Source organism: Anser anser, assembly GCF_964211835.1.
Source record: "Anser anser genome assembly, chromosome: 4".
Classification (NCBI taxonomy): Eukaryota; Metazoa; Chordata; class Aves; order Anseriformes; family Anatidae; genus Anser; species Anser anser.
The window spans coordinates 21,085,385-21,100,188 of record NC_139724.1 but is presented as its reverse complement, the minus strand read 5'-3'; the positions used below and the strand labels follow the sequence as shown (position 1 = coordinate 21,100,188).

Genomic DNA, 14,804 nt, shown 5'->3' with positions numbered 1-14,804 from the left:
GCACTGACAGTTTACCTGGAGGTTTTTACTTCTGCTATTTAGGGCATTCCCCTGGTTTTACGGTTTTGCTTCTTTTTCCTTGCAGGTTTGTGTGTCTTGGCTCTGAGCTCAGCCCACCCCGTGCCTGCAGGACGGTCACCACCCTGAAGGCTTGGAACGACCGTCCTCCCCCCTCCTTAATTTTCCCTGCTCCCTGGCCCCTTCCCCCTTGTCCCACACCCCCTGTTTTGTAAGCCAGGCTGCTTCCTCCTTCCCCCCCTCCCGGGGAGCATTTTCTGAGCATTTTTTTAGCCACTTCCCCTTTTCAGGCTTGACGTGCACCTGGAGATTAACGAGCACGCAGCATCCTGGGCACACACTGGAGTAACCCCCTGCCTCCAACTGCCTGCCGCAGCACACTTTAATCTCATCAACAACTGCACAAACTATTTATAATCAGCTCTCTGATTACATTCCTAAGGTCAGCATCCAGCCCGAAAGACTCGGAGTGGCCCATATGCTGCTGCAGAGCCCCCTGTCCCCCGGGGAGAGCTCGCAGAGCTGCTGCAAGGCGTCCGGCCTCTGGAGCCCCAGGTGCCACTTCTCCCTCGGTGTCCCCCCTCTCGCTGCCCCAGCTCGTCCCGCTGCATCTCCCCTGGCGGCTCTGCGCCGTGGAAAGAGGAGGTACCTTCGGGGAAAGCTGATTAAAAATACCCATGCTGGCATGCCCAGCAGGTCAAGCCTGCGCTACGGTCTGCACACCATACACCCCAGCAAGGGGTGTTTATATGCTGGCCCCGAGGGGAGCGTGGGCAGCCTGGGAGCAGAGCCCGCAGCCGCCCTCACAGCTCCCTGCTTGTCTTTTTTAGCCAGTTCCAGCACGACCCCAAACGTTGCTGCTTTTCAGTGAGATTGGGAACTGAGGCCCTCAAAGGTATCTCTCATGGCAAGCAACAATTTCATGTGGGCTGCAGAAAAGACCGTCCTTGTCCCTTTGGCCACCCTCCTCCTCGCCACCCCTGCAGCAAGTACAGCTGGGCTGCCCCTGCCACTCACCCTAACCCTGCAGAAACCAAGCCCAGCACAACAAATGAAGCCATACCACTTCAGCTGGCCTTAACAAGCAGGTTGCCATCAGGTGAGGGCTGTGGGGTTCAGGCAGTCCCCTGTGGAGGTAGTGGCTCCTGGGATGTGGGTGAGGCAGAGCATCGGTCCCAAAGCTGATCCAGCCAGCTGAGCTCATGAATCGTCTCCCTGTGGTGTCTGGGCACCTTTTGGGCTTGGCTTTAGAAACCCATGGTCCTTTGGAGAAGTGCAACAGCTGCCTCTTAGAGCTGGTCTACAGCTGGACTAGAAAGCCCCAGTACAGCAGGGTGCCAGTCAGAGAGGGGTTATACATCACACACAGCCCTCAGGAGGACAGCAGGCATAAAATACAGTGAGAAGTGAAAGCAGGGGGAGTCTGGTTTTCATTTTGCAGCTGGATGCTTTCCCTCAGTAGCACCAGGAAAGGAAGGTACAGGCCCCCTGAGAGCAGCCCAGTGCTGCCAGAGACTCGGTGAAGCTGGTGCCTTCCCTTACTGCTTCTCTGGTCTTCCACACATCTCAGGAGACATTTTTCATCATAATAGTGTCATGTAATCTTATACATACCCTATGGCAGGCAGGTAAAGGCTAGCCAAGAATTAGGGACCTCAGGTGAACGTATGTCTGCATTAAATGTCAGGCCTGAGGCGTGAAGAGGCCGCAGCTCACCTGGGGTTGTTGATTGCCTTCTGAGGACTTTGTATTAATAAAGGGCACGGAGAGGGCTGCACACGTGGGGCCACTAGCCTCACCTGCAGTCTGGACAATAGGGCCAGGAGAACCACTGTGCTGAGCACAGGAACCAGCCAGGGAGAAGGAGGCGCAGAAGGGTTCAGGGCCTTTGCAGTAGGCCTTTAGCTCGTTAAGGCCTCCTGCTAACGAGGCAAGGTTTATCTCCCTTTAGCCAGCCTTTTTGCAGGGTGCCATGCAGGAGAGGTGTGGGCTGTGTGTTTGAGGAAGCTGCTTTCAGCTGAATGGGATTAAAAGGGAACCCAAAGTGTTCTCATTTTGGTACCAGAAGTTGAAAGGGAAAGAGGAAACTCTGGTGTCTGTTAAGAAGGATCCTACAAAAACAGATTCCTCTGTAAGGCAGCTGCCAAAGTTTAGTTTTAACTATGTTTTTGTGCAGAAAAGTGTAAACTGCACAGTACTGGTGGTTCCCACTGCTCTCCTTAGATGGTAACAGGGTTATTTCTTAATGACCATGAAGGGCTGCAACAGTGCTCTTCATCCACAGGCCCATCCTTGCATCAGATACTCTCAGGCCACACAGTTAATATTGCTATTTTATGCATACGAAGGAAAACCTGCTGCCTGGTCCTTTTTAGAGGTGATGAGACGACTTTGAATGGCCTGTTTCCGTATACAATTTAAATCCACGAGGGCCAATTATATCATCTAGGTCAGTCTTCTACACCCCATGCTACTGAATTTCACCAGCTGAGTCCACACGAAGCTCAACATCTTCAGCTAGACGGAAACTTTGTGGCCTTGCGTGTGCAGCGAGCAGAGGCAGAGCCCCATCGCTGGCCAAAACAAGTCCTCTGAGCTCTGGGGGCAGCAGCGGTGAGTTACTGAGCCCAATTCAAAGTCTTGCCTGCAAACACTAAACAAACCAAAATACTTTTGGCAAATGAATATTGTGCATCTTTCTTACTTCTGAGGCACTTTAATTATGCGACTGACTTCATGACAGAACATTTTGGTCTCTAGCAAGGAAAATAAAATGTTTTATTTGGTTGGAAAAGTTAGGTCTTAATTTTAGTTTTATGGTCATCCGGGAAAGTCCCAACTACTGAATTAGATTTTGAAGGCTCACAGACATAAAAATAATATTTGAGAGCTTACAAAGCAAGTTTTCCTCTCCATCTGTTTTCAGCAATCACCTTTCATGATGCAGGCAAAACGAGTAATTGCAACATCCTTCTGTTTAAAGACCATCACCACAGGTATGGCAGGAGTTTTTTTTTTGGTGGGATGCATTTTTAAATTACTAAATATTACGAAACTATCCATGCATCAGTGGTCCAGCAGGCATCCACAGTGGGAGATGCTTTGTATTTGGGAGTGTCCTCTGGGTGGGTCTAGGGTAGCAGAGACATCCCCTTTCTGCCTTAAAACGAGCTGATTCAGTTCTGCTTTGATACGTGATGAGAAAGGCAGGGGGAGGTTTTCTTGGGCATTGGTGATGTGATGTTCCCGTGTTCTTTGGGATGCAAGTCCCCGGCAGCAATGAACACCCAGGCTGACAGCAAGCAGCTACTGGGAGGTGTGAAAGGGTTGCGTCATGCAGGAGGGTTTTGGTTTTGTTTTCAAATTGTTCATTAATGTGAGTTTTATGGATTATTGTGCTATCTACAGTGACACCCCGTGGTGATGAAGCAGTAGTTTGTTTCTGAACCTCGATCACAAGAGAAACAGTTGTTCTGCTGTGACTGTCCTGCTGCAGATAGTCAATAACAGGAGAAAATATACCACTGAGAGGGAGTTTTTCATTGGACTAAGTATAATTCCTTACAGGATATAAGGAGAAAACTCTTCTGCTGTCATTGTTATAATTTATCCTTTACTACCCATATACTGTTAATGTTTCTAGAAGTGATTTTGTATGCCTACTGCCTGGCCTCAGCAGTAAATAAACAAATGTAAGATTGCATTAACAAATATAATTTGCATATAAAAAGGTATTTGAGACTGAAGAGATTACAGTAGGTGTGTCCAGAGAAAGCAAACCAATGTATGTGGGGTTTTGAATGATTTGAGGCCTGCTTTATCAAGATAAATTATTTTTAAGCAGACAAAAAATAATTGATGAAAAATACAAAGAAGTGTTGTGAAAGAGTGGCTAATGGAAAGCTTGGCTGCATCCTTCAGCTACCTGAAAGGCATTTACAGCATCAGTGGAACCAACTCTCTTACTGGTGCCATAGCAAGAGGCAACAGCCACAGACTGCAGCTTGGGAGGGCTGGGATGCATTCTGTGAATGCCATGGGGGTTGTTTCGGTTTTACACACCGCCCCAATTTCACCTGTTTGACTAGATCATATTTTTTCCAGTTACCATGAGCTTAGCTTACAAGCTCTATCCAGACCTAAAATCCTCCTTGCCAGATGGTGTTCAAGGATGTTCTCACCTCCACCCCTTCCCTTCTCCAGCTGGCTCTTTCTCTGCCCTTAAGCCACACTGATGGGAACACCAGCCCTTGGCTAGAAATAACCCCAAAGCCTTCCTGGCTCCGTGGAGCAATTTACTCACCTGGAGTGAAACGCAGCTCTTGTAGTGAGAGGAAAGGACTGATGGGAACATTGCCTCTTTCTCTAAACCCTACCCGTACATCTTCCTAAATATCCTAAATTCATTGCAGCTTAGCTTTGACTTTGTTTTTCTCTATTTTAGTGAACACTAGAAAAGTTGTAGAATCACTTTTCCTTTAGAAATTTCCTTTAATCCAAAATGGGATTATTGTCTGTAATGACAACTTCAGTAGGCTAAGTCTTGTGAGACAGGGCTACGTAATAGTTCTGATACACAACAGAATCTGAGTTACACAAAGTTTCTCGTGAAGAATCCTGAAGCACTTGCTGGTGGATTGATTCTAATATTGTAGGGCTGCAAAGGACAGAGTTGGGATTTACCCAGGATTTCACCACAACGTAGCAAAGACAAGACTAGATCCCGTACATCCAGCTTCAGCTTGCAAAAGCTGAGTGCGATTCTGCAGTATCCTCAGGACCTGGGACTGGAGGAGCTCCTCCAGTCAAAGCAGCTATTTTGGAATAGTATTTGTGGGGCTGAAATACCTCTGCAGTAAAAATGGTGCCCAGATTTAAACAGAACGTCTGACTGATCAAACTAACTGCCAGACTTCTTTGCTTTCTTTAGCGCTCTTTCCCCTGTGATTGAAATGCTACTGCTTCAGCTGGGACAGAATGTGCGATTGTATACAGCTCTTAGAAAAACCACGGTGCTCTAAGTACTAAGCTTTGTAACTGCTTAGCGAACTTGTTTCTGTTTAATAAACACAGCTGACTTCGCATAATGCAAGGCTTATGCATTTTGGGACACTATTTTTATTTCTGCTAATCATGGCTCAAAAAGTTAATATGTGGAGGCTGAGAGTTTGACTTTTTTTTTTTTATAGCAGACTTCAGTGGAATTTATATTTCTTTTTACATAATGAGATGACTCCATATTACTTGTGCTACAGTATTCACATCACCTCTTCAGGCTTCCCTACCGCTGCCTTTTTTGGGGGAAGGAGGGACAGGTGTCAGATGAAACAAAAGTGATCCAAGAGTGCAATCTTAGTTAATTATGCAAAAGATGGATGTGCTGCACATTCAATCTGCTATTAATCAGCTATTTTAGGATATGAACACAATACCTGCCAAGCAAATTTAAAGGGAGAACTATATTCAAACTTTGCAGATGTCAATACTTCATGAGGTAGAGAAAGAAGATAAACGAATACTTCAAGAGAAACACAATTCATGGAAAAATGGGACTAGAGAGCATGAAGACGGATCGAGACCAGAAAGATTAAGACCTTTTTAAATCCAAGGGAAGCGCATATTCAATGACAGGACTTTTTCACAACAAAAATACCCTAAGAATTCAAGGAACATTCCTGTTCCCAGTCACTTTGGAGTAGGGTAACAGAACTCCCATCAGCCACTTCAGACATCTCACTGTGCAGCTGCTTGTTGCAATTCACAAACTACATGAAGAATCCCACATATGGGTTTTTGTAAATGTTATTTTTTAAGTATGTTTAACAGGGTCCTACTTAGTTTTTCAATAGAAGCACGAGTAATAAATCTGCCTGAAACTTAAACTTCAAACAGTTAAGACAGACTATACCTCTCTCACAAAACATTTCTGAAAGAGACATAGATGAAGTTCCTCCTATTCAGCAAGCAGAGTGCTTATCTACAACGTTAAAATTGCCTCCTCTATAACTTTTGAACCTGCATTCCCCATGTCTCAACCACTACGCTCACCACCTGGCTATAACATATACAATGCTTTAAAGAAGCTTCCCTTCAACTTTAGGTGTTAAAGCAGATGGGGAAGAAAAGAGAAAGCAGTGTTTTGAGAAAAATTGATGTAATTCAAGTTAAAATTAATTTGCAAAAACTATCAGATCCTAAACAAATAATACATATAGAAAAACATTATACAATTGAGGTAACAATATTTAAGTTAAAAAATCCAAATGCCTCTGGAAGCAAACATCAATTTGCTAACATTGTTTATGCTGCAACATTTAAAGAGTTTTAAGTATTTTGTAAGCACCCTATAGTCATTTACCATTGTCTTCCTTTGTTCATCATAAAACTGCCACAAGCTGAAACATCACCAAAACCATAATTTTTTTTTTTTACAATTTACTAAAAGCCTATTCCACAAAATTCAGTCAAAATCAAGAGATTTAAATTTACTATTTGTTAACATACTTCAGCTAAAGTCTTATAAAAGACATGAATAATTAACCCAATTGATAATAAACAAAGGAAATTTCTCCAGTACCATAATATCTAGGTTTTTTAAAGATTATATGTGGTATATGCACAGCAGAAAGCAGACCTACACTAATTTATGCCCAGAAAGAGGAAATCAGACTACTCAGAATGCAGACTTCCTTTTGCACTGAATCTTGTGGCCTCAAATATGACCAAATTTTATTAGGCATCCTTTCCTAGGGAGCTGAAAAAAAAAAAAAAAAAAACAAACCATTTTGGAAGACTGGACTGGTCCCTTAGTCACTCAGCTTCAAGGCCAGAAATACAAAATTTATTTTGAAACAGATACTGTGTTGATAAAGTTACTTTACCTGATACTTCATACAAAGCGTTATAAAATAGTCAGGACAAAGTTGAATTTATTCTACCTATGCTTCCTAATTGTATGTAAAAAATGAAATGACCATTTTCCACAGTTTGTTTCTTAAGTTATAAAATACGTTCAGGCTAGTTTATAACCTAAACTTCAAAAAACATGAGTTTTTAAAAAAGAAATGTATGATGACACTTATCATATTACCGTGATTAGCAAACATACCACATTCAGAATCTTCTTATTGGCAAAGATATGGAACCAAACTATATTTACAAGAACGATTTCTTTTCTCTGCTCCTTCTGCAAAGGGAAATGTAGCACCAAGTAGGTCTCATTAAGTGATTTGACCTTTTTTCTGTCTCTTCTTCCTGATTATTCCAGATTATCAGATCACTATTTTCAAATTTGCCTGTGCTTCAGCTACTCAGTTTTGCATTTCTAACATATCCATACTAAGGTTTACTTCTAATATTGGACATATCTAACTTTAAGATAGTTCATTATGCCACACACAGCAGTGAACAGTAATTCAGATTTAAAAGTGGTATTCCATATTAAAACAGTGTATAAATTACAGATAAAAACGTGAACTGAGAAATTGCAAGGTGCAATTCTTCTAGCAACGGAAGTAAAATTCTTTGGTGAGCATAGAGACAATGCATGGAATCTGTTTCTTGGCATTAAAATCCGGCCGATTGGAGTAGGATTCGTATTCTGCCACTCTGTGATTTACACGTGTTAAAATCTGCATGAGTTCAAGTTTCCGTGCATTTTCCCTCAGCACCCTACACAGAGACTGAATAAACCAGGAGCCTTCAGCTGCATTCCTCCAGGAGTAATAGCCTGTGGAAGACAGAGAGACCAAAATGATCAGATGTAGCAGCCTCTGACATAGGACAGGACAGCAAGTAGCAGAACAATGTAACGTAACCAATAGCAGTTAAGGTTTTAAAATAAACAGATAAAAACCCAAACCACTAATCAACTAACAGATTTAACAGTCTCATCAAATTTCAATCCAAAAGATTTTTCTAACTGTCTCATCCTTTTCTAATCTAAGAAAATGTTAAGTAGGTGGAAAATCAAAACTACCTTCTGCTCCAACAGCCTTAGCCATTAACCATTTATTATTTTATCATGCAATACACATATATGAAGGAACAGACACATGACAGACGGAGCCAAGATGCAAAATGGATTTCAGTGCCACTATTTTCAGGTCTACATGAGTGAATAGAAGACTGGAGCTTATTTCTGGTAACTCATGACGTAACGGGCATGCTAAGGGCTCCGTCACCACTGCTACGCTTAGGATGAAAGTAGAGCCGACAGACAGATGATATGCTGGTGTTTAGCACCACTTCTGTATATACATCTTTAGATGTCCAACAGCTCTTTTCTTTCAGAATTAATAATACCATTTGTTTCCTGCTGTTAAGTTATTTGCACAACTCAGATTAACTAAATTTACAGCAAATGAACGTTTGAGGGTTTGCCAGTGAGGAAGATGTATAATCAGATTATTTTCTGTTTTTGTAGGAACTGAAAGTAACAACTACCTCAAAAGGAAATGAAATCAAGGAGAAGAAAAGATAGAAGGAAGAAAATACACATTTTCAAATTCATATTTTCAAACAAGTAAAGTAAGCAGATACTGAATGGACAAAACTGTAAATTGCCGTGCTCAGTATCAATACAAGCTGATATATAGATACAGTTTCAGAAATAAAGATCTTCTTTGCAAGTTTCTCACCTGGAGCAGTAGAATATGCATATAGGAAGTCTGCTTCTACAGGTATTTTCTGACACGTCATTTCATCTGGTCCACTGTCTGCCTCAATACCAGAATCTAATTCAGTCCCTCTACAAGCCTATTTGTTGGAAAGAAGAGTGGAAAATAAAATCAAACATAAATGAGAAAAAGGCAGTGATAACAATGATCAGAACACTGATTTATTTTTTTCCAGCTCTGAAGGGTATTAGACTAACCAGACTCAGAAGAAAAGAAACAAGCATTTATTTAAATTAACTACACAGTTTGGTTAAAATAGATATTCATTCAAAAGTACATTCAGAAACTCACTAAAATATTCGCTAGCGTTGAGAAAGATTTTGCATTACCTTAATTCATAACAATTTCAGCTATAACAAATGCTGCCTATCTAAGAGGGCAGACTGCATCAATACCAAGCCTGAAGAAAATCTTATTCTGAAAGTAATTCCATTTATAGCAATTTTAGGAATAATTAACTATTTTGTACTTGTAACTAATGGGAAATTTTTTTTGAAGTGAAGTGTTCTTATGCTCTGAAGATCATCGTTCAGTTTTACATCACCTGAATGAAGAAGAGTTTGGGTTTTCCTGCTAAACTTCTGCACTTGTCACCTCTGAAAACGCTCGTTAGTACTTTCAGTTCGAGGGGGCCATCTGTACCATAGATGAGTCCTTCTTCACCATGGCTTAGCAACACACAAACAAAACTGCTTCGCTTACTGTGATCTTCTTCAGAAACTTGGAAGACAAGAGAAATGTCATAACTTACTGCATTTAGCCAAAAGCTTTGAACATTTGATATTTCCTATACGACAGAGCTCATTAAATTAAGAACAACTATTCCCACATGTAGAAACCTCAAACCAGTTTCACTTCTGAACAAAAGGAGCCAGCCTACTTTACTTCAGAAGTCTGGACACAGAAGTCCCTAAATTAAAGGTCAGCCCTACCCATTGTAAAACATGGACACAAAACTAGGCCATGAACACAGTGAGGGAACAAAGCAAGTTGGCTGTACCGTTCTGAACAGTGTCTTGAAGTCCAGATGGTACACCTCACTCATACAGTAATGGCATATGGGATCAGACTGATGGGAAGTTCCGAGTTTTGGGAAAGGATAGGGAAGCCTTGTCTCTCTTTCCAGTCTGGGACACTTCAACTGCTTGGATTACATGGGAACTGAATGTAGCATGAAAGTTATGGCTGCTGGGGGACCTACGTACTAAAATTAGACGCTCCTCTCTGCTCTTGTCCTCTAGTAGCAAAGTCTAGCAACATTATTCAGGCCTCTGAGTTTTGTACCTGAAGACCTTTAAGCTTGCTATAAAGCATTTATAGATTTCTTTTTTCATCTTGTGGTATGTAAAGAACATAGAACAGATGTTCTATGATGTCTTTTGTTGCCTGAAATTGATGACCAAGACAATTATTTTAAATATATGAAAATATACAAACGGTTTAAAAGAAGGGATCCAAAAGGATTTTTTTTGTGGGAACCTCAAGTAAATATAAGTTTGTAGATGAAAAATGTCCCAAAAACTGAAATGTTCTGTTCTAGAGCTTGCCAAAATACTGAATTTCTACTTTGAAAAAACTGAACTATTTTTTATTTTTCTCACATGAAATGCACACTAAGGTATTTCTATAATCTAAAGACAAGCACTGCATCTAGAAGAGTCAGAAAAGGCTAGCTTGGGGCAATCTCTAGTCAGGATGTAGTTTATATTGTATATTTGGAGGTCTTATACCACAGGTAAGACAGAAATCTGGAATCAGAGAACATGGCTTTCCACTTTCAGCTACTGTCAACAGACAGGCGTCAAATTAACCGTGCCCGGAAGCCTTCTCTGGTACTAAAGGGCCTACATCTATGTTAGCAAACATGCAAATTTTAAAATGGGGATTGCTGCAGGCTAATTGGCTGTTGGGAATAATCCCTGGAACACTTTCACTGCTGTACTGTGACCAAGAATAGTCCAGGATAGTGCAAACAGATATGAGCCACAGTTGTGCCAGAGAACCTTCCAACGCTTAACTAGAGTAGACTGCATTCCAGGGCTATGGAGCACTTCCAGGCACCATTTAATTTGGTGGCCTAGATATAGCCAGCTCCAAACAAAACAGGATTTACACAAACAATAGCATAAAGTTCTTGCTTGAGATAAAGGTGTTTTGATTCACAATTCAAACAAAACACGAGTTACTTTTCTTTTAGAGTAATTCAGTCCACACACTTGCAGTTTTGGCCCCTTGATCATAATATACCTCCTGGGTCACACCACTAAGCATATAGCACAGAACCCTTCTACCCAATTCTACCCAAAAAGCAGGTTTCTTTCCAACTCACAGAGTTTCAGTGATCCAAAGGTCAGAAAATAAATCAGCCTGCATTTACGTTTCAGCATGTTTTTCCATCCCTCTTTAGAAGACGAGAAAGGAAGACGAGACTGAGACAGTCATGGCACAAAAGATGGAGAAACAACAAAGATGAAAAAACATAAAAACAATGACATACATCTTTAGCAATAAATCATGGGGAGATATGAAATATCACGTAAAAGAACCACAGGAGAAGATATAAGAGGGCTAGAGGTGTTTTTGAAAACAGCGGTGGATTTAACACACATTCATATCATATGATAACTTACCGTTTTTCAAAACTTTAACAATGTCCCTGCATGAAAGATCATTGCTAAGCTTGGTTTTATATCCCAGCTTCATAAAAACTTCTCTGACACTTGCAGCATCTACATCCGTACCTGAACGAGATGACAGCCCTATACATAAGAGACACGTTATTTTGATATGATGTAGATAGAACGCTCCAAGACAGCCAAATTATTTTCTCTTATACCTGCAGTAGTCTAGAATATTATTCCATTTTTCCAGATCCACTCTAATAGAAAAACAGTGCGTTGTTACACATGCACACCCCACCCCTCTCTGCATCTGTTTCATAGATTTATCTATCACTTATTTTTATATCTACCTATCTATATAAGGACTGAGAAAAAGATTTACATAACAGAAGTCATGACTCAAAGGCAAGACAGACTTCCACCGCCACCCATTTTTTCTCCCCATTAAAGCTACACCCTAACATGTTCTCCCTATGCATATTAGGATGAGTACACTGAAATGAATCACACCCATTCAAACCACTTAATTTTAGAACGCAATCAAAACTGGACTGCATATTTAATTCTGAAGAATAATACATGCCACCAATTTATCTGAAATACGGAAAAATAAATAAAAAATTGAAAGTATTACCGGTATCTTTGTGGAAGTTCTTATTGTTTATTATAACACATTCTCCTATCTCTGGATAATCCATTCTGTAGCTGTAGTCTGGCAGAATTCCGGAGTCCATAGACTTGCTAGCAGGTAGGTTCATTCTATACACAAATCAGACAACCTTTAAGTGTTACTTTCTGTTCTCTCTTCACTAATTTCTAAATACATAAGTAAACAAATTATTATTTTAGCAAAAACAGCAGAACTAGTAAGACTTGCTTTTTGATCCATAGAAGATACATCTGTGAAATCAGTGGATAGATCTGATGTAAGACAAATGAAGACTGTACTTGCCCAAAGGTTGAAATAACCAATAAAACTGCTTTGTATAGTTATGCTCCGAAATAAATAATAAAACAAAAGTTTCAAGCTCTGTAAAATCTACACACACACAAATAAATAAGAGTCATCTGTATTTCTAGTAATCCTCTGTGCAACCTGTAACAAGCTTAAAATTAAAAGAATCAAGGAAGCATTGTAGCTACAATGATAATGCCTTTGCACAGGAGAATATATAACAGTGATTTAAGGAAACCAATGATCATACCAAGAAGAAATCTTTTTAAACTATTGTCTTTAAGTAGCTAGATACCTGGAGGCAAGATAAGCTTTAAGACTAAGTCTAGAACTGAATTCCAACCAAAAGCCATATTACCACTGAATTTTCACAGGTAAATATTAAAAAGCTAGAAAATTATAAAGACTCTACATGTAGCTGTAATTTTGTCTCAATTGGCACCCTAGCTACCTCTCGTAACTCTGGAGCTGCTTTCAATTTTACTCAGTCAACACATGCTGAAGTCAGTACGTCTTTCCTCATTTAAGCACATGGGTAAGTGGTTATAAGACTGGGGCCTGCTGTCATACTGTATTTTACAATTAAAAAGTTTGTAATGCTCTTAAATCTACTTTTCATTAAAATACTAAGAAGAATGACTTCAGAAACAAATCAACTTCCCAAAGAGGGTGTAATCTGATCATACTGCTACAATGTAATGACTGTCACCATGAAGAACAGGACTTCTTTTCTTCCTTTCCACTGCTGTAAATTCCCCTTGCAATACACGTGCTTCTGCACACATAGCTCTACAGCAGCTCAGTTTAAGCAACTGCACTGGCTGCTACAAGTTCAGGTGAGCACTAGACGGAGTCCAAGGAAAGCTGTGAACATCCAGCACAGAGTGAGACAGAGAATCCTCTTTCCAAGAACAGCTTACTGCTTGGTAATACTGCTAAGCCAAATCTAACTGAACATTTAGTGTTTTGCTTTTTAGTTCCTTGTACATACATATGTCCTGTTTCGTCAGAGATGGTATATTTTCAGAGCCTGTACAAAAATTTATATATATATATATATATATATATATAAAAATTATTATAAATTTAAAAGTAAAGCTGTCAATTATGGTAATAGCATTTCTTCTACAGTTCTCATCTTCAGTTGCAGCACAGGATTCCTCAACATGCATAGTGACTTAAAACAAAAGTACCTCACTTACCCTTTGGAACCAGGGAAAGATTTTGCATCTGCCAGATCTTCCCCCAGCTGTAGTCCATCTTTTATGTCTGCCATCGTGGCTCTCAGTTATCAACTTGAAAACATAAGAAAACAGAAATATGTAACTTAATTTTCATACAACATAATACATTCAGATTGCTTAATTTTTGTTAGGTCTCCTTAAAGCTCTGCACAGTGCTTTTATGTTTTTTTTTTTTGTTTTTTTTTTTTAGTATTACAGAGAAAACAGAAAAGTTAAAAGGGGATATTCACACAGAATAGCTTTCTGTTGGAGACAGACAAATGGAAAGTAATCTTAAAAAATATATAAACATCCCTAAATGCATTAGTAGTATTTTAATACTATGAATATTGTACCATATTTGGATCATTCCATCTCAGTAAAACCAAGAAATTAAAATCAAAAACCAAGCAATACAAGTTATTTGATACGTACAAAGACACACACTACATTAGGTTTTAGGTCATAGTATTCTGAGAAATCAATCATTTCTCCGCAATCTGTTTGCACACAAAATATCACTGCATCCAATCCTAACCAGTGTAAACGAAGGCAATTGCAATATAAATAATGTAAAAACCTAACAATATAACTTTAAATAGTTGGTGGAATGACTCCTGCACTGTGGACTGCTGTTTACTTTTCATCAATACATAGGGCAAAAAAGGATGAATGATACCAAGGCAGCAATCAGTATAAAAGCACTATGCCTTCCTCCCAGTTACCCTGCGTATACTCACGAAACACATTACAATACAATCCCAGAATGGTTTGGTTTGGAAGGGACCTTAAAGATCACTTAGTACCAACTCCCCTGCCATGGGCAGGGACACCTCCCACCAGACCGAGCTGCCCAAAGCCCCATCCAGCCCGGCCTTGAGCACCTCCAGGGATGGGGCAGCCGTAGCTTCTCTGGGCAGCCTGTGCCAGGGCCTCACCGCCCTCTGAGAGAAGAATTTCCTCCTGAAATCTAATCTAAAGCTCCCCTCTTTCAGTTTAAAGCCATCACCACGTTATCTTTAACTCAGGATGCAGAAAAAGGATGAAGCATCATAAAGTTAAACCACCAGATCAGACAGAATAATAAATGCTTAGAAGTGAAATAAATGCTCAGACATCAAGACAAGGCGGTCCAAGGTATGAATTTTAAAGAAATTTGCTGAACAGGCAGATTTACGGTAAATAGGGATGTACACGTAACCAGACGCAGCAGTAAAGCTTGTTGGTCAGACACGATGGAGATTCTTATTGAGGGCTTAGGTTCTTAATGTGAGACTCACAACTATATTTGCCACCTTACACTGTCATA

At 40.3% G+C, this 14,804-nt stretch overlaps 1 protein-coding gene and 1 long non-coding RNA gene across 5 annotated transcripts in view; one reads left to right on the top strand and one right to left on the bottom strand.

Annotated features, from left to right (window-relative positions):
* Positions 1-2,491: 2,491 nt before the first annotated feature.
* Positions 2,492-6,798, top strand: LOC310898811. Its single transcript, XR_014583730.1, has 3 exons — positions 2,492-2,631; positions 2,945-3,014; positions 3,427-6,798. It is a non-coding gene; the product is annotated as an uncharacterized lncRNA (long non-coding RNA).
* CASP3 (caspase 3) overlaps positions 6,156-14,804 on the bottom strand; it is a 13,471-nt gene continuing 4,822 nt past the window's right edge. For 3 of the 4 annotated variants that reach the window (XM_083834320.1, XM_083834322.1, XM_083834321.1), the window contains exons 2-8: positions 13,475-13,567; positions 11,952-12,076; positions 11,327-11,455; positions 11,026-11,097; positions 9,241-9,416; positions 8,658-8,775; positions 6,156-7,747 (exon numbers count right to left, since the gene is read on the bottom strand). In XM_083834320.1, the coding sequence (XP_083690446.1) occupies positions 7,521-7,747; positions 8,658-8,775; positions 9,241-9,416; positions 11,026-11,097; positions 11,327-11,455; positions 11,952-12,076; positions 13,475-13,548 (921 nt within the window). In that variant the 5' untranslated portion in view covers positions 13,549-13,567 and the 3' untranslated portion in view covers positions 6,156-7,520. The remainder of the gene's footprint in view (positions 7,748-8,657; positions 8,776-9,240; positions 9,417-11,025; positions 11,098-11,326; positions 11,456-11,951; positions 12,077-13,474; positions 13,568-14,804) is intronic. The other variant, XM_083834323.1, reaches the window with a different exon arrangement.